Source organism: Phasianus colchicus, chromosome 2, assembly GCF_987193195.1.
Source record: "Phasianus colchicus chromosome 2, bPhaCol1.hap1.1, whole genome shotgun sequence".
NCBI classification, from domain to species: Eukaryota; Metazoa; Chordata; class Aves; order Galliformes; family Phasianidae; genus Phasianus; species Phasianus colchicus.
Window position 1 is genome coordinate 45,413,355 of NC_143437.1, and position 25,204 is coordinate 45,438,558.

A 25,204-nucleotide genomic window follows, 5' to 3' on the forward strand; every position below is an offset into this window, starting at 1 on the left:
GTGTAACCACACCAGACTTCCATATGCGTGCCTTGCCCTTCAGGATCTTTCGGTCGCTAACTTAGAAGCATCTGTTTCCCTATATAAATACAGACATCGGGAGTACACACGCTGGAATCCCTCCTACAACGTTTTGCTACCACATAGCACAGCCACGAGGCTGGATTTCTATCACACCTTCAGCAGGCAGTCAGCGAGGCGCAGAGAACCTGCTTTAGGGGGGGCTGACGACTTCCAGAAGCCCCTTCCAGCCCCCACGGTTCTGTGATTCTGTGACGCTAACGAGCACAACAACCAACGTAAAGCGTTTCCTCCCCGACGTGGCAGCGGAGCAAAACCCCGAGCTCGCGCTGCGCTCACCCCACGAGGCGCGCGACGGGGCACGGCGGCTGAGGAGCGCTGAGGCGGCGCGTGACGGCGTAGCGCCCCCACAGGGCGTCCCTCCGGGCCGCGGTATCCTTCCGCCCGCCCCATGATGCCCCGCGCGCCCCGCCCCGCCCCTCCGCCCGTTTAACTGACAGCTTTTAAACCAACGTTTCGACAACCGAGGAAACAGCTGCAGCGAGATAGCGAGCCCAGGCCAGCCCCGCCTTCTACGAGAAAGGCGAGTTCCCCAGAGGAGTCCCTCAGCGGCCGGGCCGGACCCGCGACGGGCTGCGCCGCCGGCGTAGGCGCCGTTGCCGCACCCGTCACTGCGGCGACTCCCGCCGCGCCGCGCGGGTTGCGCGCGCAGCCGCCGCCCTGTGGCGCGGGGCGGGCGGTGGGCGGGGCGGCCGGGCGCTCATTTCCTCCTTGGGCGCCATTTTGTAGCGCAGAGAATCCGCAAATAAAGAGCGGGCGGGAGCGGCGCGCGGGGACGCGCGGCTGGGGGGGGACGCGGCGGCGACCCCGGCTGCAGATCGGCGGGCCCGGCGGCGGGCGCGGAAAGCGGCGGCGGCGGCGGCGTTCGGCCCTCGATGTGACGGGTGCGGCCCAGGCAATCGAGCGCGCTGCAGAGAGAGCGGGCCTCCGCACCGCCGGCGGGAGGTGAGCGGACGAGCGAGGGCCGCTCCCCGCCGCGGAGCTCACTGAATGCGGCGGCGGGGCCCGGCGAGCGGCGAGCACCTGGCGGTCCGGACCTCATCTCGGGCGGGAGGGGAGCGGAAGCGCGTAGAGCCATTTTGTGCGAGGCCCGGCGCCCCGCGGGGAGCCTCCTACCCCGCCCTCGGCCGCGCCGCGCCCCGGCGCCGTCCGCCTCGGGGAAGGCGGGAGGGGGCGGGCAGGGCCGCGGCGGGGTCTGCGGCTGCGGCGGGCCCGGGCCGCGGGGCTCCGCGCAGGAGGCGGGGCTGGGCCGTGGGGAGGGGCGGGGGCGGGCGCCGAGGCGGTGTGAAATCATCCCGCGGCGGAGCGTGAAGTGTATGCAAGTGTGAGTGTGTGTGTGTGTGGGGAGAGGGTATGCCTTTTTTTTTTTTCTTCCCCCCCTTCTCGCGGAAGCTCAGAAGCTTTGCCGGGGTTTCCCCACAGCGCTCATTTACATATCATTAAAATAACTGGCAGTTACTTGAAGTATAACTAGGAAAGCAGCAGCTCGCTCGCATCTAATGCTTAACTACTTAGCTTCTTCGCTTCCTTTTCCTATTTAAAGCCCCAGCTTGATAAAAGTTTTCAGTGAAAGCTGTGCAGGCTACCAGGGCTTCCAAAAGCAAGGTGTGCTTTCTCCATTTTGGACTTTTTGTGTTTAAATTGTCATAAAACCCCTGATGAAATCCTGTAAGGCCTCTGTTAGTGGCCGTGAGAACATTAAATACAGGGCGTAACTTTATATTGAGAAGATGCAGAGAGTGAGATGTAACAGCTGACATTGCCCAAACAGTTGTGGAAGTGCTTAGCTGGGATACTGTGGTTAAGATGTTCATCATGTAAATGAACTTTAAAAGAAGGTTGTTGGGAAACATTATTTTCATTGTTTTTTTCATTATAGAAAATTACACTTACTGTGTTCTTGAAAAACATTCCAGAACTGTGTGGCAGAGAGATCAGCTCTTTTTCAGAGGGCAGGTGAGCAATGAAGAGTGCCTTACTGCACAGCACTTGGAAAGCCACTAAGTTGAGTTTAGAGTGAAAGTTTCAGCTGTCGTGTTATTGTCAGTAGTGCGTAAATATATGTCTTACAAAGATGATTGCTGTGACAACTGAGTGTTACGATCAGCCTGATGCTTATAATGCTTCCAAAAAAACCACTGAGACTGACGGTAGAAGTTCAGTCCATGCGAATTATAAATTCCTGATCTCTTTTTAAGTCACTTTAGATCCCCAAACTTGGATGGGAATTGGGGGTTGAAACTCACACATACAGAAAGAGCGCCGTTACCTATCTGCGTATGTAGTCAACCTACGTTTTTCCAAGATAACTTGTTGAATTTTGTTAGTAAACTTTTTTTGTAGTGGTGTTTTTATGTCTATCACTGCAAATGATAACAAGTGATAGTAAAACTACCTTCTGTAATGCAGTGGCCTGTAACACCCATCTTCCTCACTGTTGCTGAAGGATCTTCAATAGGTGGCAAGAGATAGTTTTGTTGTAAATGTTGGAGAAGAAATGTGCTGCTGATGTAGAGAGCTAAGTGTTGGGATCTTGTGCTCGGCCTGCACATGCAAGGTAGCCCAGGTTTAGACAGAGCATCAAACTTACGTTTTCTCCACACTTGTTGCAGCACTCAAGCATTTGTAAGTTATATGCTGCTGCAGCATTCATGTTTGGGCAAACTCAGCTTTTTTTTGGCATTTGCATGCTTCTGTTACTTTTTGGAGGAACGTGCAATTAAATAATTGCATCATCTGTGCATGATTTAATTGGTGCTAGCTGTAGGTTTAGTCCTCTTGAATGTAGGAAATGGTGCTTCTCTCTGGCAAGGACTTAGAATCATAGAATCACTCAGGTTGGAAAAGAGCTTAAAGATCATCGAGTCCAACCATGACCTAGCCATACTACCTAACTAACAATCCTCTGCTAAATCATGTCCCTGAGCACCACATCCAGATGGTTTTTAAACACATCCAGGGATGGCAACTCAACCACCTCCCTGGGGAGCCTATTCCAGTGCTTAACCACCCTTTCAGTGAAGGGTGCACTTGAATGGTGCTTAAGTTTTCAAGGCTGGTACTTCCAAATACAGAAGCAGTAAAAGATTCCTAAACATTTTTAGGAAAATTGTAATTGAAGTAGGCAACTTAAATACAGGGGTCACTAGCATTCTTCTTCCAATCTCTAAGTTATTTTGTATTGGTTTGAATGAGCGAGTTGAGCACTATTGAGTTCATATTTAGCCTCTTGAATATATTCAAGTTACATGTTAAGTGAAGCAGGAGCTGTGCCAGAAGTTAAAGTACTGAGGAGTGGGGAGGAGAGGACTTTCTATCTTGGTGAAGCATTTCAATATCTGTCATGTAGGCTAGGAACAGGAAGCTGCCATTCATCAGTGAGATGCTTCTACTACATGTTTTTAGAGCCATTCCCATGGATTCTGATGTCAGTTTCTATTTTATGAAGGGCTTAGAATCTGTTTCCTCTTTGTGCTCTGCTTGCTGTCTTCTTAGAGTTTTCATTTTTTTTTTTTAAACTTAATTTGAGGGGAGTGTACTCTGTGTACTTATCAGTGGTTAGTAGGTTTGTGTAAGGTGAAGTGATTGTGCTTTATGTGGGATATATTTGTGTTATTGACAGTACGGGGCTCTTAGGAATTGTAGAAGTTAAATTTGTTCACTGAGTGCCTTTGTGAATATACCAAAGATGCTTTGTGTGAGTCTTTTTGAAAACAGTTTTTTTTTTTTAATTGAAGTGCATTGTTTTCATGAAGTTGTGTTCATGACCGAGGAGTTGGCCGCATACTTTTTCTAATATATATGAGTTGCAGCAGCTTTACAAACCTGTCAAATCTCAATGCTGTTTGCCGCTTTGTATTGGAAGGCGCATTGCAGAGGTGCATGCCTCTAAAGAAGTTCAACTTCCTTGTTAATGCTGTATTTTTAAGAGTTTTTGTGTGCTTGATTTTTTTAATGTTATCACTCATCAAAAAAAATCTGTTTGCAGGTGAGGAAGCATGTCTGGTAACTCAAGGAAGTGTGAATATTTAACTTAGCACAAATGCAGTCCGATTATGGTACAAACACACAAGACAAATGAAATTTGATAGTGTACCCAGGCCATTAACTGACATACTACCTTCCCTAAAAATAACCAAGAGGGCTTTTAAGTAACTGCTTAGTATTTATTTATCACAATCTTAAAGGTAGTGTAAGAGTTGAAAGCACATAATGTAACCCAAACTTTACAGGTAATGTTCCCAAATCATTTGCTTTATTCTAAAATGGTACTAAAGTAGTGGTATTAATTACTTTTATAGTTGGTGTTATCCCCTTTCTTGTGAAACACTGCATTAAATGGTTTTGGACACACAGGAAATGTCACTTTGCCTACGTTTATTTAAATTAACAAAGTCTGATGTTTTGTTCTTAGTTAAGTTGAAAAAAATATTGCTAGTAGCATTTTTAGATGCTAAAGAAAGCTTTGGCTCGCTTCTAGGAAATAGTCCACTGACTTTTTAGCTTGATGACAACAGTAAACTTGTCTTAGTTGTAATCTGGTTATATGTTGTGTGGAGCCAACATTTCAGTAATCTAGTATCAGAAATAGAGAAATCAAGAATAGAAGTACAGGTGTCTTACTGACTATTTCATACACAATAGTAACTAAACTAACTAACACTCCTTTTCCCCCCCTTCAGAGTTCACAATGACGAATGAAGAACCTCTCCCAAAGAAGGTATGTTTAAAAATATTTGTGTGCTCCCCCCCTCCCCCCAACCCCAAGTAGTCATGATAACTTAGTAAGTTGTGCTTCTCCTTTTGCTCCACAGGTTCGCCTTAGTGAAGCAGATTTTAAAGTTTTGCCTAGAGATGAACTTATCCTAAGGTAAAGCATCAGGTTTTTGGTTTTTTTCCTATGGCAACACTTTATTGAATTCTTCACAGAAGATGTAATGTACCCCTCCCTTGGTTTTCAGCGCTCTTGTTTTGAAAACTTACAGCATTTTGACAGTGCATCTTTTTTTAATGCTTTCATACTCAGAAATATTTTTATACATAGTTTGTGTCCTTCAAGAAAAAGTGTTTCCCCTCAAAGTCCTAGAAACTGTTTTCTAATCCATAAGTAGGAGTTGGTTTTTTTCTTCACTTGCAGCCTTAGAAGTCAAGGTTGTGTACATTCCTTGCTAGATAGCACACTGTTTTTAAACATCACAAAAAGTAAACTACTTAGTGCTGCAGGACTGTCCTGGTCCATGCAGTTGTCTTCTCAGCACATTCAGGTATTAACAGTAAAATGTCAAAAACAAGATTAACACATAGAACTTGTGTATAGAAGAGTGCAGTTATGTTTTTCACCTTACAGAAAATTAAGGGTTGCCATGGAAAACAAATCAAGGATTCTGTCATATAGACCACTTGATTAAAGAAACAGACCAAGGCACAAGTATACAGAGCCTGTATATCTGAATTTCCTGATTGATAACTAAGTGAATCTGTGGGTCATTTATTTATCTGGTAGAGTAGTTTGTGCATTTTGAAAAGCTTTAGCTCTTGACTTTTGTGCATTGTAAGTTATTTGCAAGTCTCCTGAGGTGGTTAAATGTTACCATTTCATAGATGAGTTTAAAGGGCTAAATTGTGTAAGAATACAGGTCCAACACAGCTGGTACTATTTGTGTTAGCTACTACTGGAGTGACATTTATTCCACTGGGATCAGCGTCATCCTTTCAAACTGGTCTCTGGCTTCATCTCCTCAATATCTATTCTTTTGGGAGTGAAGAGGAAGGTGTTTACATAGAAAAATGCTGCTTTGGTACTGGGTGGTTTAGGTCTTGGGAACCTTGAACAGAAATTTCCATACTCAGGAATATCTCTGGGGATGTTCTTGATTGCTTTCTGCTATAGAAGTTGATATCTGTTGTTTGTTAAAAGGAGAATACAGTGGAATCTGCCCAAGGAGCTGAAGTATGTCAGCAAATAAAATGAGTTGATGAAGAGAGAGAAGGCAGTGGACTGATGACAGCTGTGTTGTTATTGTCATCCTTTTAATGTGGATGAAACAACAACTGTTCTCAGAAAGGTCTTACTGCTTTAAGGAGAATAACTGTCCTTATTTAAATGCCATCCTGGCCATGTCCATTTTGTTTGCATTCAGCAGTCCTGCAAACACTTTTTAAAATTTCATCTATGTACGTAAAGGATTTACACTAATCTTGATTTTGTTTGATTTCATGTGAAGCTGGCAATTACTGCACTTACTGCTAACTTCATTTGTAGGTTGGAATAAAATGTTATGCCATTATGCAAGTATCATTTTTATTAAAGGCATCTCCACTGCTTTCAGGCATAGAAAAATTTGTTGACCCCTTCCACATCATCTTAAAATAAGATGGAGAATATTTATGTTCTTTTTTTCCCCATGCTTCAGTAGGGCCTATGCTTTTAAAATAATGGTATGTGTCATCTATGGTTTTGTTCTTAGAGCTGATGTGTTAGCAGCTCAACTTGCCCAGAGATAAATTGCATGTGTGGAAAATACTAATGCTTTCTGTCACTTCCTCTGTGTTGTGTTGAAACTTCACTAATATTTTCCACAAAGCATGTAATTGAGGTTTGCTGTTGCTTCCACTGACTGAAAGTGAGCAGGAGCAACAGAATTTGTCTGGCATTTGGGGCATTTCCTTGTCTTGTTGCAGCTGTGGTATCACCTGTTTATCTTCCCCTTCTCCTCTTCAGTAGGGTGGGCACTTGGAAGCTCCTGTCAGTCTGTGAACGAGGAAGAGCTGGGAACATGATAGCAAAGTGCTCTGTAGATCATAGCTTAAAAAAAACTTCTTATCTGAATTCCCTGGGCTGTTTAGCTTAGTGATCAGTATGCTGAAGTACCTATATTTACTCAAGCGGTGGGTGAAATATGGTGCTTTTACTGACTTCTTCTCAATGTGTCATACAGCCAGTCGGTTTTGGAATGGCTTAGGCTCAGTGCTGTTTTTTCCTTCAGGTTGGCTTCAGAAATGTTCTCGAGAAATGTTTTGTTGGTATGGTTTGTAAATACTTTGACTTTAAGAAAAAAATCTTGATAATTACTGCAGTGTCAGGTATTTTTGTAGTTAAAGAGCTGCAATTGCAAAATGTGTTGAAAGGAAATTTACTCACCTTCAATGTGGGCCTATGAACTACTTGTTTCATGCAGATAATTTTAAACTTCTGTTATTTCATTTCCTGTTTGGATGCTTTTAGCTTAGTAAATTGTTACAATGGTTTAAAAGAGGCCTAATTGTATGAAATGAACCTGCTTTGGTTTTTTGTCTTTATAATTGCTAGCTTTTTGGTTTGCCCAAAGGAAGGTAAAAATCTGATTGCTGGAACAGTTTGAGATCTGTAGTTGTACCAAAATTACTGAGACCACGCTCATGTACAACATTGAAGCTGCTTTAGTGGAAAACCTCTGATTTTTGAACTTGATGACTTGATTGCTGGAGTTTTCTCTGTCAGTGTGGTGATCACAGGTTTATTCTGTACAGTTTCTTAAACATACTTGGAGAGGAGCTGCTGCAGTATTTGCCAGGTTTTGTCTGTTTTGACAAAGCGTAGGTAATTTTGTCTTGAAGGTCACTTTTCTGGAGGAGCTGGGAGTCATGCGACTTGGAAAGTCCATGACATGTTCTAATACAGTCTCTGTTCTTTTCCAGGAATTGAGATCTTGCTTAGATGCTAGGACTTACTGAGAGGTGATCTAGAGATGGTAGATCTGACTTGTGTGGTGACCACAGACTGTGTGTTTTCTTTCTGATGGTGGTCTGTTACATCTGCCTAATCTGTGTTTCAGGGCTTTGTTTTGCTCACTTTGTATTGCTCCTGTTACTGATCAACAGATCTCAGTTTTGACAGAGCTGTTGTTTTCAGGCTGTGAGAGAACTCTGCCAAATAATGCTGCATTTGTATTTGAAGACTTGCTTTTTTATTCTTTCATGTAGTTAATTTGTGTAAAATACAGGTTCTTTCTGTATTTGCTATTTAGTAGACTGTTTCAGTTTCCCTTTTTGAGGGCTGTTGTTTTGACTGAATGCTGTACTTCTACTGGTCAAACTATGAAACCTTTGTTTCTAACCAGAAGTGTTTTTTTAAAAGCAGTTAAAACACTAAGTTTAAGAGTTTGGTGGGAGTGCTGCTACTCTCCTACAGATCTTAAATGTGCTCATTGCTAATTCAGCTAAAGATATATATATATTTATTGCTAGAAGGAATCTTCTGCAGCTTTTCTATTTCTCACTGATGTGATCTCACATGCTGATATAGATCAGGTGCTTCACAGGCCATTTCTAGATTGCTTGTTTATTAAACCATCCGGTTCTTATAGTTTAGAGGTAGTATTTTTATAGGTTAGGAAATAATTATGATGGGTCTGGTACAAAATGGTGGGGAAGAAAAGGGTGAATTGGGAGGGAGGGAAGAGAAACCATCCATTTCTCTAGTGGTAAAGTTTGTTAGGTGAACTTCTTTAATCTTGTGAAATCATAATGTTGTGAAAAAGACATACAGTTAGTAGTACTCCTGTGCTTCCCCCCTAAAACAAACAAAAAACTGCAACCTAAACAAACCCAATGGCAACAACCAAACAGAAAGGACCAAAACAAAAGCAACAATAACAAAAAGTAGCAATGCACCATGTTTGTTGATGAGTCATGGTAAACTTTACTGTAGACTTCATTTGCTGTTGATTTGATGGTTTGTATCAGATGCAATGCTGCTTCTCAGTGTGAAGTTTTCTGAATCTGGATGGATCACATTAACAGCATCAGTTGAAAGAGTTATTTAATTGGTTGGCCGTTCAGTAAATATTGCCAGTATGGTCTTGTTTTAAATGAGCTGTAATAACTGCTTAACCTAGACTGCAGGCTGTAGTGTACCACTGATATATACTTGCTTTGCTGTTCACTTGCTGACAGATGTGCATTATCCTTGTGTTATGGCTTCTATTACAGAATTCTGTTTACATTGTTCTGCTTTGACAATGAGAGGCTTCCTGGATACTTAGCACAGATAACTAAGTAATAAGTCTTTGATTTGATTCTAGAGTTTGTAAAAAAAAAAAAAAAAAAAAAAAAAAAAAAATTGAGTGATAACAAAGAACTTTTCTTTCACAATGCAGAATGGAGTTACCTTTTTCCATAGAACTGTCTTTTATTCAATTGCGTGATTATCTCTTGTCATTTTCTGATTTAATTGTAAATATATAAACTAAAAATTTAGGAATTAGATGCTTTGATTTTAATAAATAGCTTCAGAAAAACGTTTTTCTTTCTGCAATAGGTGGAAACAGTATGAAGCATACGTGCAAGCTTTGGAGGGCAAGTACACAGACCTTAATTGTAAGTTAGCAAAGTTTCAAAATTGTGTGAGTTGCCTCAATGTTTTGAATGTTTGTGTAAAGCTGAGTCGTCAAATAATGTCATGTTACTGTTAAAAATAATAAATACTCATCAGAAGTACGTCATATTTTTTTTAAGTAAAGTCCTTATTTTTCCCAGTAGGAGTTTTCAGACTTCCCCAGTTTTTCAAGTAACTTCTTTTTCTTTGCCAATCTTAAATGACTTCTTAAAATTCTGTTTTTGCATTTGTGGGACCATCAATACATGAACTATTAGGCAAAAACACAACCCCGCAAATAGCTCTATTTTCAGAATTCTTGCAGTAGTGGAAAGTTTTCCTCTATCAAAATACTGTGAATGTTTGTGCTTTCAGTAATCTTATACAATTGTAAATCATGTGGGAGGGAGAACAGTTCCTAGAGGTACAGATCTAAAATGAATATCCAGCTGATTCTTTATCTGACTAGGTAATTTGAATTAACAATTTGAATGTCAATTTTATGTAATCTTAAACGTTGGGCTGCACTTTCAGTCTTTTGAAAGTGAGACTATTGGAAAATTTCATCCTATTCTCAATTGAGAAGGTCTGAATACATTCGGGAAGTGTCTGATTTACCAGTCTGAAGTCAGTTTTAAAAGTTATGTGAGCAGCTTGGAACTCTTCCTGTTTTCTGTTCACCTTATCAGCCTCAATACCCAAAATCTTGGTAGCAGTAATTTTGAAGGGGTTTCTTTTTTGTCAGTCCTCAGATGTTCCCTCTTACCTCTGTTGTTACATCTCATCTACTATTATATATGCAACAACAGCAAATTAGAAATAATAGTTCTGAAGCAAGTTGTGATGTTTGTACTTAAAAGAGGTCTAGTACTTGTCTTAAATAATAATAATAATAATAAAAAACCTTAATTATTCCAGCTTTCAATCATTATATATTTGACAGGTAGCGGAGTAAATGTATTCTATTTGTATTAGGCTGCTTGCACGTGTTCCAATTTTTGGATAACTTGGAACTGTGGCTTTCTTCTATATCTTGTATATTAACTTTTATAACTCTTCATGGATCAGAAGACATACCTGTGACTGATCTGTCATCTCTGACGTCATTCTCCACTGACTTGCTGTTCACTCTTAAAGTGTTGAAATCACTTTGAGAACTGATCACATGTGACACCATTTGAGACATGGAATTTGCTACAAATGTCAGGAGAGTTTCAGCTTCCCCAGTTTCACAATGCAAACAATAGTGGTGAAAGATGGAGCAGTTGTTTAATTAATCAAAAGTTAGTTCCTTTATAAAGCATGGGAACATTTTCAAATTTAGTAGTAAGGGAGGATAGCTGTATTTAAAATGAAACTTGTCAAGCTTTTTCAAGAACTTAATGATACTTTGAGATTTTTGTTACTCATGCTTATAGTGGTGGTTAATTTAACTCTTTTGCTGCCAATGAATTTGACTATCAGCTATTTTTTTTTTCAAGCTGTCTTGAAAAAATGTTTGGGAAAGGATGCTTTAAAACCTGTGCTTTTTGTTTTATTAATTTTATCAGCTAATGATGTGACGGGATTGAGAGAATCTGAAGAGAAACTGAAACAGCAACAGCAAGAATCTGCCCGAAGAGAAAATATTCTGGTCATGAGGCTGGCAACTAAAGAACAGGAGATGCAAGAGTGTACTGTAAGTATTTAGAAATAGGTGTTTTAGGCTGTTCCAGGAGTTAACAGAGAGTACTTATGCTATGTGTTTCATGTATCTGTGCTTAAAAAAAGGCAGGGTACTTAAGCTTTCCCTAAGTTAGTAACTAACATTCTGTAAAGTGTTGTGTTGTTTTTTTCTTTTTTTAAACATTGGTTATTTTGGTTGATTTTCAGCAGCAGTTCTGCTTGGAAGAGCATTGCAATTCTCACTGTACATATTTACCATGAATGTTACTTCTGACTGTCTTTGAATGCAGGAAGGAATTGAAACCAAGATTCAGCATATTGGATTTTATTTAGAATTTTTCAGACTGATGTTTAAGGTGTATTCAGATAACTGTCTTCTGCATCCAATTGGCTGGTTAGAGAGTGCTTTTGAAATGTGTCAGATCTGCTTCTTGGATTTCTAATATTCTTTGTACTGATGCCTTTGTTGTTGCTGTTCTATTTTCTCTCTCCTCTATTTCTGTTGGTCTTCTGTGTTTTATTTTGGCTTCTTGAAACGGCCTTTTGCCAATTTGGGACTTCTCATGGTTTTGGATTATCTTAACTTCATTAACTCTCTGAGGTGGTTCCTGAGAGAGGATTGTAAGAAGCTTAATGCTAGTTTTTGTAACATACTCATGAGAGCTTCTCTTAATAAGAATATAAGCTCTGAAAAACCAATAACTACTTTTGTCACTTTCTGTTTTTTCCTTCTTTTAGCCTTCCTTTCTTTTTTCCTGTAGGAATCCTGAGCTGTCAGGTATTGCAGGTAGCATAAGATTTAGCCCCGTACACTTTATTTTCCTAAGACTGTCAGATGACATACATTAGTCTGTATTAAGTATTTGTATGGAAAACACCAGATGAAGGAGTAAAACTTACTTTGCAGTGGTTAATAAATATATCACTGGAATTGAAGGGGACTTGTGGATACTGTCTAGTCCAATCTACCTACTCAGAGCAGGGTCAGCTGGAGCAGGTTACTAAGAGCTAAGTCAGATTTTCAGTGCCTCCTGGAATGGAGACTCTACAATCTTTCTGGACACCCTGTGCCGCTGTTCAACCACCTTCACAGTATAAAGCGTTTTCTTATAGTTTAAATGGAATTTCTTGTATTTCATTTTGTGCCCATTGCCTTCTGTCCTTTCAGTGGGCATCAATGAGAAGAGCCTGGCTTCGCCTTCTTTACTCCCCCCACCAGGTATTTATGCACATTGGTAAGATCCCCCCCTCAGCCCTTTTTTTTTTCTCCAGGCTGAACAGTCCCAGCTCTCTCAGCCTCTGCTTGTATGTCAGATGCTTCGAGCTCTTCGTTTTGTCCTTCATATAACCCTTCACTGGCTTCACCCTAGTATGCCCATATCTCTTATTGGGAAGCCCAGAACTGAACCCAGTGCTCCAGTTGTCTCACCAGTGCTGAGTAGAGAGAAAGAACGTCCTCCTTCAACCTGCTGGCAGTGTTCCTCCTAATATAGCCCGAGGTGAACATGCATATAGTTCAAAGAAGCATTGGAAGATTTCTTGACTTGTATTATCAAATGTTGTTTTCCCTGTAAAGTGACGGTAGCAAAATAAATTGTTAAATGTGAGCTGTAAAACTAAGCTATAAGTTGCTAAATCATTTGATAGATGAACAAAAACTAGTCACCATATCATAGAAGAATGTGTCAAGTAACATATCCATAAAATAACTTCCTTAATTTTTAGCAGTTAAGTGTCTTAAGATTCATATTTATGTGCAAAATATTCCTGTGACACTGAATTATTTGTATGTAAACCTTTTCTATCACATCTTCAGTGTCTGTGTTGTCAAGTTTCCTAAAAACTGCAAGTAATTATTTGCTGTATAATACCTAGTGATCATATTATTCTTAACACATTTGGTGGGACAGGCTGTATTTGCACACTTATCACATTTGAGTCTTGCTAATTTAAATGGAGAAAATTTAAAATGTGTACTGCGCCATATTCAAATAGTAATAGTTTACAGACATAAGTGATTTTTCTGATTCCCAAGGTGTGGAACACTTTGCTACTTAATATTCATTGGCCCTGTTTTAAATAGGATGTGATAGACTCTGTCTTGGTTCTCTTTTTAACTTTTACCCTTTTTTTATTAATGACAAAACACAGCAAAATCTCATTAGCTTATAAAAGTCACCAGCGTTCTTGAGGCTTTGCAGGCACGTATGTCAGAGTAACAATCACTGTTTATTATAATAATAATTGTTATGATTGTAGTATTAAAGAAACATGATGGTAGTTGAGTGCTTACTTCCTTTGTCTGTTGTGCTTGGTTCCCAGTCTGGTTGCAGAGTATATGGATTTCTTTTGAGGTAGGAGCTTACAGAGTCTGACTGGTTTTGCAACCTACTTTGTGTAGTTCAGATTGACTGCTTAAAGGACTGCTTTGTGGCTTACGGATTTAATATTTCAAATATCCCATTGTTCACAGCTACTCTTTTTTACTGTACCCACCTCCCACCCCTAAAAAAAAAAAAAAAGGCTGCTAATGATAGGAAAGGACAGGTAAGGTATTGACTATTGTCTCTAAATAGAGCTTTACTTTTAGCAGAGATGGTGATTGTTACTTTAGGGAAAGGCTTTAATCCACTCCTAAGATACTGTAGTGGACAGGTATTAGGAAATGCTTGCCACTCAACAGTTTTCCTGTGAAAGAGATAGCAATAATGAACGTAAACTCATAGGTGTGGATGGATTTGTAGTACTGTGAAAGTAGTTATTAACTTTCTTGTGATTTAGGTTACAAACTTGTTATTTTTTTCTTCATTATCACGTTCCCTCCTTTCTGCTTCTTCCTTACACAAAGTATTTATATTAATGCTTACTTAGATGGCTTGTGCTTCTTCTCGAGCACTTCCTTTCTGTTTAAGTACTTTGTGTCGGAGTATCTGTTCTTCATGGATATCTTTGGGCAGCCTTGCTGAGAAGCTTCAGCTGTTTTCTGGAATGTGAGGAGCCGAGTCTTAAAAAAAAAAAAAAAGTCCACCCAAACTAAAATGCATTAGCTTAATGGAATACTTCAGCATTCTCTTGCCTTGGGTTAGAGCAGACAAGATGATTATACTGTTGTTATTGATTCTGTCTGTGAAAATTCATCCCTATTTGTTCACCTTATGTACTCTTCAGAAATACTATCAGTGCTTCAGAAATGTGAACAGTCAAGAGGTATTTTAAGAGTTTGAGTGGACGTGGCTACTCCTGTGTATTCAGCTCTAGCCTGTAATTGAGCTTTTGGACCTTTGCTCCCCACCTCTCGCTCAAGAATATGGAAAGGAAGAGAGGCATGCTAAGAAGTGTTTGGAGGGGGCAAAAATGGGAGACTTGAATTGGCAAAGTGGGAAGGTAAATGGAACAAGGAAGTAGGCAGGATTAGTAGGTACAGGCTTGTTTTGGAATTATGATGGATCTGGAAAAAGTTGCTAGATCTGGATGGATGAAAGGTCAGAACTTTGGAGTTACACAACTGGAGAAAATAATTTTGGAGATATGGAGAAAATGGAGGAATAAATAATCTTCTAAGTTTGGGGAGGGGATAGATGAGTTGGTCAGCTCAGGCAGATTTCTCCTGTGCTGCAGTTTCAGAAATGACAATTGACGAACTATATTGAGCCCACACAAACTCTCCCTGCTTGGCCTAGTCATGTGAGCTTGAGATAAACAAATTATGTGCTTTAAATAATTTGCACTGGACAGAATCATCCGGGTTGTATTGAGCTTTTCAGTTCTGACAGCAGTTCTTCATGCTAGTGATCCAGGGAATCTGGTATTATGAGAGGTTAGGAGCTAGTCTGGATAAGGCAAAGAAATATTTTTTTCTCAGTGATGCCTTTCTAGAAATGGATTGCAAACCATGTATTGTGGAATAATGTTGCCAGCTGGAGGTGTGTCACTGTCTGCAGAGTTCTGTTAAGCAAGTGGTTTCATTCTCTAGCACTTTCTCTCAGAAGCAGTGACAGGCTGTTGAAATACTTCCATTAGTGCAGACATCAGAAATGTTAGTGGACATATATATAGGGTCACTTAAATGATCAGAGGAATGGAGAACCTCTCCTATAAAGAAAGGTTGAGGGAACTGGACTTATTTAGCTTGTGATCTTCCCGTACTACAGAAGGTAGCATATTGGAGCACATGAGCAGGAGGGGGAACAGCTGTTTACAAGGGTGGATAGTGATAGGACAAGGGGGAATGGTTTTAAACTGAGACAGGGGAGGCTTAGGTTAGATATTAGGAGGAAGTTTTTCACACAGAGGGTGGTGAACACTGAACAGCCCAAGGAGGCTGTGGATGCCCCATCCCTGGAGGCATTCAAGGCTGGGCTGGATGTGGCTCTGGGCAGCCTGGTCTGGTGGTTGGTGACTCTGCACATAGCAGGGGGGTTGCAGCTAGATGATCGTTGTGATCCTTTTCAACCCAGGCCATTCTATGATTCTGTGATAACAGTAAGTTAAATAACTTAATAAATGAGCAAGACTTTGTGCATTCAGTGAGGTGAAATTTCCATGGAGGATGCAATGCTATACAAGAAATGTTAGGATAATCTTAATTTGGCTTCCTTTTTATAAGTAACGTTTATATGAATGGATTCTTGATTACATATTTCTTGAAAGTATTTTTTGACTCAATGCTTTACTCCCTTTCTGTTTCTGAATACATAGAAGTTGATCTACTTAAAATTGCTTTTAAAAAGTTTGATTATTTCAAATATTTTTTTCTCAAGTAGATAAATATTTGTATCAAATGAAGTCAGTTCGAAGTATTTCATCCATTTCACTAGCTTTAGAATCACATATTTATGAAAAAGAATCCAAGTATTAGTGCTATTTGATACATAAATTAAACCACATCTTCCTAAATCAGTTAGTGACTCTGAGGTCACAACTACACATTTTTTTAAAAATTAAACAGTATCTTCATACTTACACTTTCTTTTCACCGACTGCTGCTGATTGTGCTGTGTTGTAAGCAAAGCAAAGAGTGGGGGGCAGCTTAACTCTTCCCCTTGATTTTGCTGGTAATGGCTTGTACTGTTCATTTTAACCTGGTCGGAAGATTTGTGTGCAGCGGAAGGCAAAACCCCTGACTTTGAATTAATGTTTCTTATTCAGTCTGTAAAGTCAGCGTGTAAATGTACCTCTAGGTGACCAAGAAATTTGTAATAGGAGCATCATAAATTGAACTTAAGAATGAATAGTTTCTGTGCAGGCCAAAATGATTTTACTTACTAGCTGAAGGAAGATTTAAGAAACTTTCAAAAAATATATTAATCCAGTATAAGTACAATGAAGTTTTGATCAATAAGTGCACTATATTTAAAATAAATTGTTATCAACATTCCAGGAGTAAATGTAAGACTGGGTTTTCTAGGGTTTTGCTTACTGCAAGTGAATCAAATCAGTCTAAACTTAATTGATGTGAGTGGCTCTAAATGATTTTTTTTTTCAAAAAGAAGAAGGTGGCAACTTGCAGCATAGTTACCATGCTTACAAAAACACATGTGTTTAGAAACATCTTACAGTAGATACGTAAAGATATTACAAACAGTAACCTCAGTGTTCTAGAATAACTTTCACTGAAGTTGTATGGAAATCAGTCATTCTAAGCAGGCAGCTCTTTGTATCAGTATTTTTCTTTGGAAGTATGCAAGCAGTTTTAAAAGAAAAGGGAGAACTATAATGTTCCAGTAGTTCAGGCACGTGTTAACTGATGTATAGAAAACAGCTTGAAACAAAAGAAAAAGTTTGGCCTTGAAAGTAGTTTTGAAGGCTTCGGCAGGATTGGGATTGGGAGATTGGGTGAATATGCTTATTGATAAGGGCAAAGGTGGGCAGAAGTTATTTTTATTCTGTCCTTAACAGGTTAGAACGTTGTAAGAAGGCAAGTTTTCTTGGAGTGACTTTGGAGTCTTTGGAGTGACTATTTTTAATCCTATCTAACTGATCATAAACGTATTGAATTATGTATAAATAAATCTCTTTTCTTATTTTGTGCAGAATCAGATTCAGTACCTCAAGCAAGTCCAGCAGCCTAGTGTTGCCCAACTGCGATCAACAATGGTGGACCCAGCCATCAACTTGTTTTTCCTAAAAATGAAAGGTGAACTGGAACAGACTAAAGACAAACTGGAACAAGCCCAAAATGAACTGAGTGCCTGGAAATTTACGCCTGATAGGTAAACAAAACAAATACTCCCCAGTCAAGACTTCCCTGACAGTCCCACTACGAGAATGCTATGGTGGGACAGCCAAGTACTCGTTTCCACACCAAGACTCAGACGTTTTGAGGCAAAAGCCACATTCTTATACTGTCCAGCTTGTAATGCTTAATGTAAAACTTACCAGATGAACCTTGTGTTTCAGCTTTTTTCTCCCCCTTTGCTTCAGAGGCCTGACGGCGTCGGACTATTCTGAAGAAATTGCCATCTCCGAAAAAAAAATATTTTCTAGAACACGTAGACATTTGCAAAATTGTTCTATTTGAAGAAAATAGAGGGAAAAACAGAAGTCTTAAGTCTGTGGCACACTGTGTCTACAGACAGTTTGGAGGAAAGAACCTAGAGATTATAAATCATGAATTGAACATGCAAAATTCCCGTAAAATGTAGAAGTGGAATATGCTTCGCTCTTAACCTTGAGCCTAGTGACTTAGAGACACTAAGTCAGTTTTCCAATAAGACTGTGGACTTCCTGCTTGTTCACTGAACTGCTGGGTCAAAACTCGATGAGGTGAATTTTGCATTAAAGAGTTTACTTGCTAACCAGTTTTGAATAGCCACGAGAGTGCTATTTGATATCACTTCAGTGGTAGTGTACACATTTGACTGTTAAGCATTTGGGCTCTGTAACACCTGACGGAGCCTTAAGTCAATGTTGCTTAATAATGAACTGTTCTGGATGGTTGGTAATGCTGTGGACGCCTCAAAATTAGGACTGTACAAGAACGTACATTCAATCTAATTGCAAGTTTAAAGTTGTTGGAAGCAGTATATATTTGATCACAACTAGCATGTATAAGAAAAACTAGTTGTGATAAGTATTACACTGCATGTTTTCATGCAGAAGTGAGATTTTTTTTGATCTTCTATACTAACTGCTCTCAAATGCTCTATGCGGAAGGCACACAATGACAGCTGTCTTCAGTGTTGGTGGGGTGTTTTTATTCCTTTGTACACCTGTTTTTTTGTATTGCACTTCTATATAAAATGTGCCTTGAAATAGTTGTAATATATAGTTCAAGGAACACTATTGGTTATATTGTTGTACTGTGAAACTCCTGGGGTGAACGAGAATCAAACAGGTTGTTGTTTCTGCATTGTCTCGTTCTCTGAATTTAAAAAAAAAAAAAAAAAAAAAAAATTAACAAAGCACAAGAAGTTAAATGCATGCATTTTCCTTGGTGGAATCAGTGAAGGAACCTTTGCTACTCTATTGATGCCTCTGTTCTGTTGTCCCAAATTACTTGTAAGAGTAGCAACAGGGGACAGCTGGGAGTGCAGATCTGAGGTGTGTAAAGTGAAATGCAGATTTGATATAGCATTTGTATATTTATTTTTTATCTTGGCAAGTTGAGCTCTAGTAAACTAAGTTTTTGATTTTTCAAACCAGTTGGATGACATATGACTGTCTGATTCTAGTAAATGCAGTTTTAAGTTAAAAAGAGATTCAGCTGTCACAGAAGGTGATGTATTCTCTTTCAATGATTTTAACTAAGATAATGTTACATATTTTTAACTTACATATTTTTAACTGTGCGCTAGATGGATTAATATGGGATTGAAGATTAGTGTACTTATGCAGATTTATTTTTTTGCATGAGTAATGATTTAACAGCAAAGAAAAACATCTAGAAAAACTTTAAGTGATTCATCTGGGATTATTTTGCTATAGCAGAGTCTAAGATTTTAATGATCTAGCATCAAAACAGAGGTAAGACTTGCATTAATAAACTGTTAATGTGTTGCCAAGGCATTTGTAAAGCTTACTATAATGTGTTGACAGAGACATGCCATGTAGATTGCTTGTTTTATGTGGAGTTCAGAAATGATTTAAATACCATTAAGTACAGGTTGGTTTCCTGAAGTTCTCAGACTCTTAAGTGAGACACAAATAATTATTACCAGTTTCCTTCAAGCAAAAGTATCAAATTTTTGTCACTTCTGTAGCTTCGTTGTCTTTAATATGCATCATCTAATTTTAAATTACAGTGGTGTGAATGTGCATACTTAAATACACAGTAGTCGGTGTAGAGAAGATTTAGATTTATTTCCTGGTATAGAATTGAAACTATTTTCATAACTGCTCATAATTTTTTAAGAATATTTCTGAAAGGGCAAAGAAATGGTTAATTGTGTAAAGCGTTTATAGAATTTTTAATTCTTTGCCCTTCTTCCCCCACTTGGTTTTAATTGCCCTTCCTTGTATGCAACCACTCTTATTTCATGATATCTGACCTAGTATTTAAAGAGCTGATGCTTCTATCTGCATCACCAACTTTGTGTGTTCTTGAAGTAATATGTTGATTGCAACACTAAGCAGTATTAGTTCTGGACCTTAACCAAACATAACAGTGTACAGTGTAATCCTTACTAATGCCTAGAGAGAGAAATAGAAGGGCATATAATTGAGGGAATGGGTTTGTTAAGCTGTTTTAAGCATCATTATACATACAACGTACATTTGAATTAAAAATCAGTAATATCAATTGCAAGAAGCTTAATACAACAAACACTAGCTTTCTGAACCTTAACCACTTAATTCTTCCAGGTTTTGTTGCATGTATGTTCAAGTGGATTTGTGAAAACAATGCTAAGTTTAGTTTTAAAGCTAGTAGAAATTACTTTTTATAGTTACTGGGTTTGATATTCTTGCATGTGTTGTCTTCTGTGTAAATTGCAAGTAAAGAAGGCTACTAGATGCCACACTAACTCAAAACATCTGGAAAAAACTTGATGGAAAGAAATAGCATTATAGGTAACTATGCAAATTTCTATACAGGTAATAAATATTTTACATTTTGGCAGGAATTACATGAGGGAATTAATGAGATTTTTAATACTGTCCCAATGTCCAGCTACCTGGTACTTCTAATTCTGCAGGTGACATTGTTTTGTGGAGAGAAAAAACATTAAATGACTTCAGCACTGTGAACTCCTTAAACTTGCAGTGAATGATGAATACAGTAACAAGGATTTTCAAATGCCTAAAAATCAATACACGTCTGTCTAAAAGCTTTTGGGGGTACATCACATTGGTCATCTCCAAAGCAGTCCTGCTTCTTTGCACAGAATGAACATCTCTGAGAAAACTTGCATCTTGTGTTACATGGATTGTATTAGCTCAACACAATTTAAACTTCAAGGACCCGACATTGGACATCACATCAAGAAAGAAAACAGGTTTCTGCCTTTAGCAGAGTTGCAGGCTTCCAGGACTTTATGCAGCCAGATTCCTTCTGGAGCAGCCCATCTGAAAGATTTGGGAGATTCAGTTGGAAAATGTTCAGTGAGGCAGAGTTCGCAGAGCTTAAAATTGTCTAAGGCTTGAATGTTTAAAAGGTAGTTGATTAAAAAAAAAAAAAACTATTTTAAATTCTTTTTGTTGGTTGTATTGGTTACAGGAGAGAAAGAACTATGGCTGTGAATTACAGTAGTGGAAGTTTCCTATTCTTTTTTTTTTTTTTAATCCTCAAAATTTCTTTCTTTATCACTTAAAACTTAAATGGCCTTCTTGCTCTTGGAAAGTAATGCAAATCCTGCCCTTGAATTCACAACAAACCTGTTCATGGCTTATATATTTTTTATATATATTTTTTGCTACAGAGCTTATGGTTCTGTAGAAAGAGATATTCATTGTGTTGCTGAGTCTTGTCAAAGAACTGATTGTGGTCACTATTCTGACTTTGGCAGACAGTTTTGAAGGACTTGAATTCTTTTATGGAGTCAGCCATATTGCCTATATATTAATTTGCATACTACTTCCTATAATGCTTGACAGTACAATTCTATTCGTGAAGATTAAAGATGTGATGTTACCTATTTAGCAGAGAAAATCTTGACAGTTCAGAGTACCTTTTTCTGCCCACTTCCTGAAGAAACTGGATATTCTAAAACATTTATGATCTGAACTTGTCATTCTAAATGAGTGTTACGTCTTCCTTAATTTCCTGCCAACTTTTAACTGCATTTTACTTTCTCCTCATCATCTAAGATGTGCTTAGCAAAAGCTGACTACAGGAAGCATGAAACACTGTACACTGCTGTCAGATATACAAATTGAGTTGAAAAGTAGACATGCAACTCTTTTAAACGTTCCGAGGAATGTCTTAGCCTCTCAGAGAAAGAACAGATATTGCTATAACGTAATGCTCATTTTTAATATTTTTTCCTCAACTTTGTTGTTAGTTTTATTTGAATGATAAAGGAAGACTTTTGTTAATAGTTCAGTTTACACATTTTTTTAATGCAGTACTTAATCTTTAAAATTGCAAGGCACATCTTTAATCACTTAACTCAGTTGAGAATTAGCACATGCAAGATTGTGCGGGCTGATAATCCAGATTTTGGTATCGAAAAAGAACAATGCTGCTTCATATTTACAGTAATAAAACTTGCCTTCCGCTTTATGGGACACGGACAAAAGATCAACTGACGCTGGAACAGCACGTGGTAATATAGGGAGATTTTCTGCTATGACAATTATGTTGAGACATAATGTTCTGTGAATTGTGACATGCAGAAATTGTATCTCCTTTTTGTCTGTAATTGTGATTGAGGAAGATTACAGAAGGTTTTGTATTCAATTTGTGATAGATTGGTTCTTTCCTTTGCAGCCAAACAGGCAAAAAGTTAATGGCGAAGTGTCGAATGCTTATCCAGGAGAATCAAGAGCTTGGAAGGCAGCTGTCCCAAGGACGTATTGCACAGCTTGAGGCAGAGTTGGCTTTACAGAAGAAATATAGTGAGGAACTTAAAAGCAGTCAGGATGGTAAGGGATTTTCTTAAGAAAATGGAAGTTGCCTTGCACTTCTGCTAACTTAATTTTCTGATGATATGGATACTGTAAAATCTTTGCCAGAATTAAAGGGCAACATCAAGTAAAACATGACTGTTGTAAGTCACTATTGATAGTCTTAATAAAAAAAAAAAAAGCCATCAAAAACTAGAATAGAGGCTAAACTTTAGAGTACTTGTGGGATTTGCAGCTCCCAGTAATGTGAGATTTGAACATGAAACTACTAGACTTTGTAGGTCTTGCTATTTAACATGGGATATTAAGGTAAGCATGCACTGAAAATAGAAAGTTTCTTGTTAAATGACTCATTTTGTAATTACTTGAAGGGGAAAAAAATGTGTAAGAAGAACAAAAATGCGTTTTTTGATTAAGTTAACTCAGATTAATTAAAATGTTCTGTTATTGTATTCGTAGTTCAAACTTTACAGAATTGTGAATGTAAATTGGAATTAGCTGTAATCTCTGGCCTCTTGTGTGTTCTAAATGGCAGGGAAATGCAAATTTTAAAAATATTCAGCAGCGAGTTCAGCATAGCTTCTGCGTTTGTTGAGATGCCTGATGAAAATACTTGAAGTTTGGTAGATTACACAATAGATGATCTGATTATTATGCTAAATCTTGAGACAAGCTAATTAATCAAACCTAAGCATCTTTGTTTCACACCTGGCATCTGTAAGATAGCATGGGCATGATTTGGCATTTGTCTTATATACATCCTGTATTCCTTAAACATTTCTGCTCTTGGGTGCAGTATACTAAAGTAAGTTGCAGAACTGTGATGTTCTTAGGCCCTAGCTTCTACCTCATATGAACAGTGACTATGATAATCCTGACATTTTCCTAGTGATTTTTTTCATAGCAATGGGCATTTAATTTTGATTTTTACAGCAATAAGCAGTTTGCATGTTATTTGCTCAGTCTTGTGAATGTGCAGTTGAATTCAGGCTACAGTGTTTATCTTTCAGGTCAAATTCTTTCCGGTACAAAATGCAGTCCCAGTTGTAAAGGATTTTTTTCTTTGTACATAAATACTTTGTGGAATTAACAACTTTTGTTGGTAATAAATTCAACAAAAGTTTACCCTTTGTCATGCTACATGGGATTAAAGGTATTAAAAACAGAGCTGACATTTCCTTGAAATGCGACTAAAATTTTTTTTTGTCACTGAGTAGGTTTTTGTGAATATTCAGAACTATCAAATGCAGATAAGCTTTATGGTCACTTTTACAGTATTTCAGCAATGCCCTGCACTTCAGTAAAAGTAGATATGTTAGAGTCTACTTGCAAAATAGTAATTATTGGAATTGAGCTGCTTTCCATGTATCTTCTTGTCCAGAAATGAATTTCTTCTCATATATCCAAAGTCATAAATATAACAAGTGTAGTTGGCAGTTTAACATTTCCTTCAGAGTATCAAAATGGTGTGCATATCTAATGATTGAAAGAGTTGAATAACTTCAACATAAAATACTGCTACAAGATTTAAATTTTCTTGTCTGACATTTGAGCTATGTGGGTTATTAAGTATTTGCAACACATGTGTTTTCTTTATTTAGAATTGAATGACTTCATCATCCAACTTGATGAGGAGGTAGAGGGTATGCAGAGTACCATTCTAGTGCTTCAGCAGCAGTTGAAGGAGACTCGCCAGCAGTTGGCGCAGTACCAGCAGCAGCAGTCCCAGGTCTCCAACCCAGGTACCAGCAGGACTCCATCTTCTGAGCCTACAGACCAGGGAGAGGCTGTGGGTAAAGACTGCAGCCGTCTGGCTAACGGACCAAGCAATGGTAGCTCCTCCCATCAGCGGACGTCTGGGCCTGGATTTTATAGGGAGGGTAGCAGCACAGAAGATGACTTCCCGGCTTCTCCAGGGAATGGTAATAAGCTGTCCAACCACTCTGAAGATAGAACTGGTAGAGGAGGTGGTAGCTACATAAACCAACTCAGTACTGGGTATGAAAGTGTAGACTCTCCCACTGGCAGTGAAAACTCTCTCACTCACCATTCAAATGACACAGACTCCAATCATGATCCTCAAGAGGAGAAAACAGTAAGCATGAAAGGTAACAGAACTGCGGGTTCTCGGCATGTCCAGAATGGTTTGGACTCCAATGTAAATGTGCAGGGTTCAGTTTTGTAACATTTTTCTGCAGCGTTTTTATACAGTGTCATTAAATTGGGAGAGGATACTGTTCAGAAGCTGTTATTAAATTAGTGCATACTTGTCACAATTTTTGCCTTTTTGTGGATTTCTTTTTGCTTCAATACCTCTGCCACTTTGGGAATTTTAACAGTTAATTACGTTGAATGTTGCTAAAAGGACATTTGTGTAGCTCAAGTTATTTTTATATGAGTTAATGTGAAGTTGAAATGGAAATTATTTCCATAAAGTATAACATTAAATGATGTCTGTACAAATCTGTGTATATCTAGAACCTGTGCTGTGTAAGGGCATTCTTACTCATACTGTTATACTTAACACCACCTTTGAGATTTGTCATAATAGCTGTGGGTTTATGACTGCCAAGTTTGCCCAGTACAGTAGTTTTATCACTAAAAGATGGACTTGCTGAAGAAGTCCTTTAGTAGTTTCAGTGTTAATTACAGTTTTTCCCACCATACATCTGTGCATTTTCTCCTTAGGTGACCGAATGTTTATGAATTGTGTGCATAGTTACTCAGTTTTTAAGAACTGTTGTATCCTGTTAATGCATATTGCTCTGTGACTCCAATATTATCTTACCTGTACTGACCAAACCTAAATAAAAACTTTTAATAATGTAATTTCCTCATTGTTCTCCATTGGCTTGCACGGCTTACCTGTATGGGTTGTAATACTTTCTAAATTGAATTTGTTTCTGTGCCAATCCTGTCTAATACAGCTTATGCCAAGTACCTGTGCTTATAACTATCATGTTGATTTCAGGCCAGCCTTTTAGTATTTATTCTACAGAGATTTTTTTCCCTTACTGATAGATTAAAAAGAAAGAAAAGAAGACAACTAATAATAAGCAAGCTTCATAGTTAGGACCTGGCTCTTATTAAAACTTAGGA

At 38.6% G+C, this 25,204-nt stretch overlaps 1 protein-coding gene across 4 annotated transcripts; it reads left to right on the forward strand.

The window, feature by feature from the left end:
• Positions 1-509: 509 nt before the first annotated feature.
• On the forward strand, positions 510-24,934 carry WTAP (WT1 associated protein). 4 transcript variants are annotated; one of them, XM_031612468.2, is made up of 10 exons: positions 805-1,026; positions 1,961-2,037; positions 4,764-4,801; positions 4,896-4,951; positions 9,380-9,438; positions 10,987-11,114; positions 12,270-12,320; positions 17,135-17,313; positions 21,969-22,123; positions 23,707-24,934. In XM_031612468.2, the coding sequence occupies exons 3-10, from the start codon at positions 4,772-4,774 to the stop codon at positions 24,288-24,290; spliced, it is 1,242 nt and encodes a 413-aa protein (XP_031468328.1). In that variant the 5' UTR covers positions 805-1,026; positions 1,961-2,037; positions 4,764-4,771; the 3' UTR covers positions 24,291-24,934. The 4 variants fall into 4 exon arrangements, with proteins under 4 accessions (XP_089991674.1, XP_031468328.1, XP_031468321.1 ...); XM_090135548.1 differs by lacking the exons at positions 805-1,026; positions 1,961-2,037 and adding an exon at positions 510-604; XM_031612461.2 differs by lacking the exon at positions 1,961-2,037 and having other exon boundaries at positions 806-1,026.
• Positions 24,935-25,204: the final 270 nt, after the last annotated feature.